This window comes from Lipotes vexillifer, unplaced genomic scaffold (genome assembly GCF_000442215.2).
Source record: "Lipotes vexillifer unplaced genomic scaffold, Lipotes_vexillifer_v1.1 scaffold822, whole genome shotgun sequence".
Taxonomy (NCBI): domain Eukaryota; kingdom Metazoa; phylum Chordata; class Mammalia; order Artiodactyla; family Lipotidae; genus Lipotes; species Lipotes vexillifer.
In genome coordinates, this window is record NW_006770496.1 from 853,544 (window position 1) to 858,005 (window position 4,462).

Below are 4,462 nucleotides of genomic sequence, written 5' to 3' on the forward strand. Positions count from 1 at the left end.
TGAGATTTCTCAGCATTATTCAAGTAAATCCACCATTACCATGCCCCTTTACCATAGGGTTTTTGTTACCAACTATTTTCAAAATGTTTTCGTCAGCCCCTATTACAAGGAGAGTTTCCTTGTTCCTATCAGCCCCAATAGGTATGAGAGTCCTTGGTCTATGCCTTATCTTATTAGAAGTTAAGTGGGCAAAATCTACCAAATCTAAGAAATGGCAGTTTCACAAAGGTTCACCTCATTGTCTTCATGCTCAAGAGCTAATGACTGGAGGGGATTGGACTGCTGCTGTCCTTCAGAAGAAGTGCCATATTAACCTAGGAATGCAGTTTTAATGGCAGTCCCATTAAGAAGGATTTGGGGAAGATTTGGGGATTTTCAGCACTTCTTGAATCATTTCATACAAAGCTCATTTCATTAAAAAAAAAAATTGCCATTATCTGTGGGTTCAAAATCTGGTAGATATTGACCAAGAGCCAACCTGGGAGTTGTGAGGCTCAGGGAAATACCTTTGTCTTGTCAAAAAGGAAAAATACATACATATTCTTTTTGTATTTTCCTAAAAGTTGCATTTATTCTTCTAATCACTACAGTAATGAAAGAAATAATTTATAATTGAATCACACTGAGGTTAAGTATTCCCAAAAGATAGGAATATTTTTCCAGTCCATAATGTCATAACTGGCAATTCTCCCTTTTAAACTGACCCTGTTTGTGGTAGCTCAGTGCTTCTCAATCCTTGCAGACCCAGTGCCTTATTTTTTATTGCAAATATTTGGCAACATTTTTACCATTCTAAAATAAAATTCATAGATAATACAACACTTACATACATGTAATGTTCTAACTGTAATATAAATGAGTAGTGAAAGAGAAAGTTATTTATAATAAAATATATGTATTTCTGTATAAATGCTCAGACACGATTACAAAAGGAGACAAAATGAGGCAGTCTGATGTTGGCACCTATATCTAATATCAACCTGAATACTACAACTACAAATATTGTTTACAGGTGTGTTGTGTTGTTTGTTAATGTCACAGATAATATTGCCATTGACAATGTGATTTTCCAAAGGAATGAACAATTCTTGTTAAAGTTCTGAGGAAAACAGAGTAAAATCTTTCCTCAATATCTATGGTAGCTACATTTTTGGAAATTTCAGAAAATTAAAACCATACCAAGAAAATACTATGTGTTTATCAAAACTGAATAAAACCTGACTAACTGCTCTGATTATTATGAGCATATGTTTTGATTCACAAATGTCTGGAAGAACATTCAAAAACAGAGCAAGACCTGATAATTTTGAATTGTGTGCAAGGCAGAGTGTCTAGCCTCTCACCGCAGCCATCAAATGCCAGTGGTACTCTCTTATAATAGTGATATCCAAAGTGGCCTGAGAGGCCAGTGTCACCCCCACTCCTGCATGAGATTCACTTGTAAAGCAAATAGAGACAAAAAACTGGCAAGTGGAAATTTTTGTTTATTCTGTAAATATTAATGAATAAGATATTTTATATATTGCATTTCTGTATTTGGGATAGTATTTCTTATAGGTCCACAAAAATAGGCCCTTTATTATAATATCTGATAATACAGAAAAAAGCATAATTGCCAGACCTCAACATAATTTAAAGTCTGGAAGAGTAATACAATCTACAAGCTAACAGATATTATGACAGTAAGATATGGATATATAAGAAGAGAAATGATGTAATTCTCATAAATAATTTTTAAATTTTTAAAATATTTTACTATAATTATTTTCTTACACATTTTATGGGTGTAACAAATTTTCTCACAACTTTTTTGAGTCTTAGAAATTTTCTTACAAATATTATGGGTCAAATGAGAAGGAAAAAACTAAGAAAAGATGGGAAAAGAAGACAAATAAGAAATTTAAAAACTATAACTATAACTTAAAAAGAAAGAAAGATGAATAAGTGAAAGTTTAAAACAGGAAAAAATTTGGATAAGTCATGTATGTATGTTGTTGCTTTTTCTTCCTCAAAATTAATTTCTATGACTCAGCAATTTTAGTGATCATAAAACCTCCAGGGGTATTTCTTATTCATCTGATAAATTTGTGGATGCATAGAGTATAACAAATAAAGAAAAATCTTTAAATCCTGAACATTTATCTTGCTGGGGAAAGAAAAAAGTTAGCTTAATTCATTCTGTTCTTCTCTTCCTACCATGAATTGCTTCAGGTTCTGAAGGCTCAAATATGAAACTGGATCAGTTCTTTGTAAAGTTTCAAGATTTTGAAACTTTGAGGGAAATAGTAGAAATATGGGCACAAGGGAAAAAAATCCATAAGCCTATGTTTCAATTTAGCAGCCCAATCTCATAGCCTAAATTAGTGGTTTTCCTATATATTTCTCGAGTTCTTTTTTTTTTTAGAATATTGTTTTTAATTAATTAAAGACACATAACTTTAAGGGTGAGAGGGAACTCTAAGATTTCAGTATAACTTTGTCTGCAAGGGAAATCTAAATTGTGGCCCAGGATATCCAGAAATCCTTCAAAAAACAGAAAGGGGGAAAATTAAATCACTTCCCTTGGGAACTCATTTTAATGCCTAGCAGCATATTGGTCAGGAATATTGTCTAAGTTATAGTTTCACCATTATTTAGATATACTCAGTAAACTTTTAAATGATTTTTGGAGATATTGAGGGAGTTGATCCCATGTCCTTAAACCTGACCTTTCAAAGGACAAATCTAGAAAATTATTATAGCAGAAGGCCACAAAGAGATCTGTTTCTCTTGATGTCTAGATAAGTGACTTCCCATCAAAGTTATGGTAATCTAAAAAAGTTTTTTACTACTCTCTCCCCTTATTTGTTTTTTGTGAGGGTGTGAGTTGAATAGTCATCTCATCTGGTTAGCCAAATAGAGTTTGTGTCTTTGAAATGACCATGACCAGGATTAATTTACCTAAGGTTAAGTGGAATGAAAAGAACTAGAGGGCTGAGTCCAGTCCAAAGCCTAAGAAAAGACCATGTTTCAAACTGAGGAAACTAAAATAAGCTAGTAAAACTCAGAAACCATTAGACCATGGTACCTGGATGGGCCAAGTAGATATTTTATATTGGAAAATAATGCAGTATTGCAACACCAGGTAAATTGAACATTACTAGTCTTTGTATATGTATCATTCAGAGATGGTAGGAATTAAATAAGGGCTGAAATGAAGGCTCTGACATGTTATAGTCCTTTTATTTGGCTGTATTAAGGCATGGTTTTAATCAAGTAATGAAATAACCATTCCTGTTTTCACTCTCAATATTAAGGAAGTAATTCTGAATACTATACTTTGTGGTTAACGGCACAAAAGGCAATTCCATAGGTCAATTATCTTTTGCTTAAACCAATGGCTTCCCCCAAGAACAAAGAGCAGCAAATCAAAGCAGCTAATCGCTGTTACACTCAAGAAGATTTCATTATAAAATGCAACATTGTCATTACAGTCACTTGAATGTGACACAGTGTACAAGTAATAGATCCTAAAGAAGTGGTAGGGAAGGAAGCAAATAAGAATGACCCCTATAAAAAACAGGTTTTTCAACTGGGCCCAGAACTCCTGATGGGATAGTAAGGAGTGGTGTAGCTTCCGTGCCATCAACACAATGATGATGCTCTGGAGGACCAAGAGAATCACTGCAATAACTATGACAATAATGACTATCAAATAGTTGATGACTTGCACATATGGGTGAGCAAGTTCTTTGTGGAATTTAAAACAGTGGTAGTTGTCATAATCCTCATGAATTCCATACTGAGAAACAACCAGGGGCACCACAATGATAATCACCAGTAGCCACAGGGCAGTACTGGCAGCCACAGCATGCAGTTTTCTGTAGAATTCTACTTTGTCCTTGTGCTTGAAGAAGATGAGGTACCTGATGACTAGGATCACAACGTAGAACAGGAATGTGAGGTACATGTGGATGTGCAGCATGGCGCTCACAAATTTGCAGAAGGGCAACCCAAATGTCCAAGTGTGCCTGATGAGGTAGGTCAAGCGAAAAGGCACTGTCAGGAGAAAAACACTGTGGACCACCACCAGGTTAATGACTGCTGTGGTGGTCACAGACCGGGTGTTCATTTTCACCAGCAGGAACAGAATGGAGATGATGCCCACCAGCCCTCCAAAGAGCACTACGAAGTAGAGCCTGGTTAAATGGGGTGACCTTATAGGGTTATTGCAGGAGGAACTATTGTGGTCAGCCATACTTCAGGAGTCACCTGGAAGAGATAAAGCACCAATGTAACTAACAAACTTCCAGAATTTTGTTCATATTTTGTTCACATTGCACTGGCAATGTGACTTTGTCATTTATCTGTTTACATGACGTAAGCTTTATGTGCCTTAAGAATGAAGATTATTGTCATATGCATTTCTGTGTACTCTACACTGAAAACACAGTTAAGTCATTGATTCTCGACCTTTAATGGT

At 35.1% G+C, this 4,462-nt stretch overlaps 1 protein-coding gene across 1 annotated transcript; it reads right to left on the reverse strand.

The window, feature by feature from the left end:
* Nucleotides 1–3,325: 3,325 nt before the first annotated feature.
* On the reverse strand, nt 3,326–4,237 carry LOC103079340 (probable G-protein coupled receptor 141). The gene has a single exon (XM_007446129.1). The coding sequence runs from the start codon at nt 4,235–4,237 to the stop codon at nt 3,326–3,328; it is 912 nt and encodes a 303-aa protein (XP_007446191.1).
* Nucleotides 4,238–4,462: the final 225 nt, after the last annotated feature.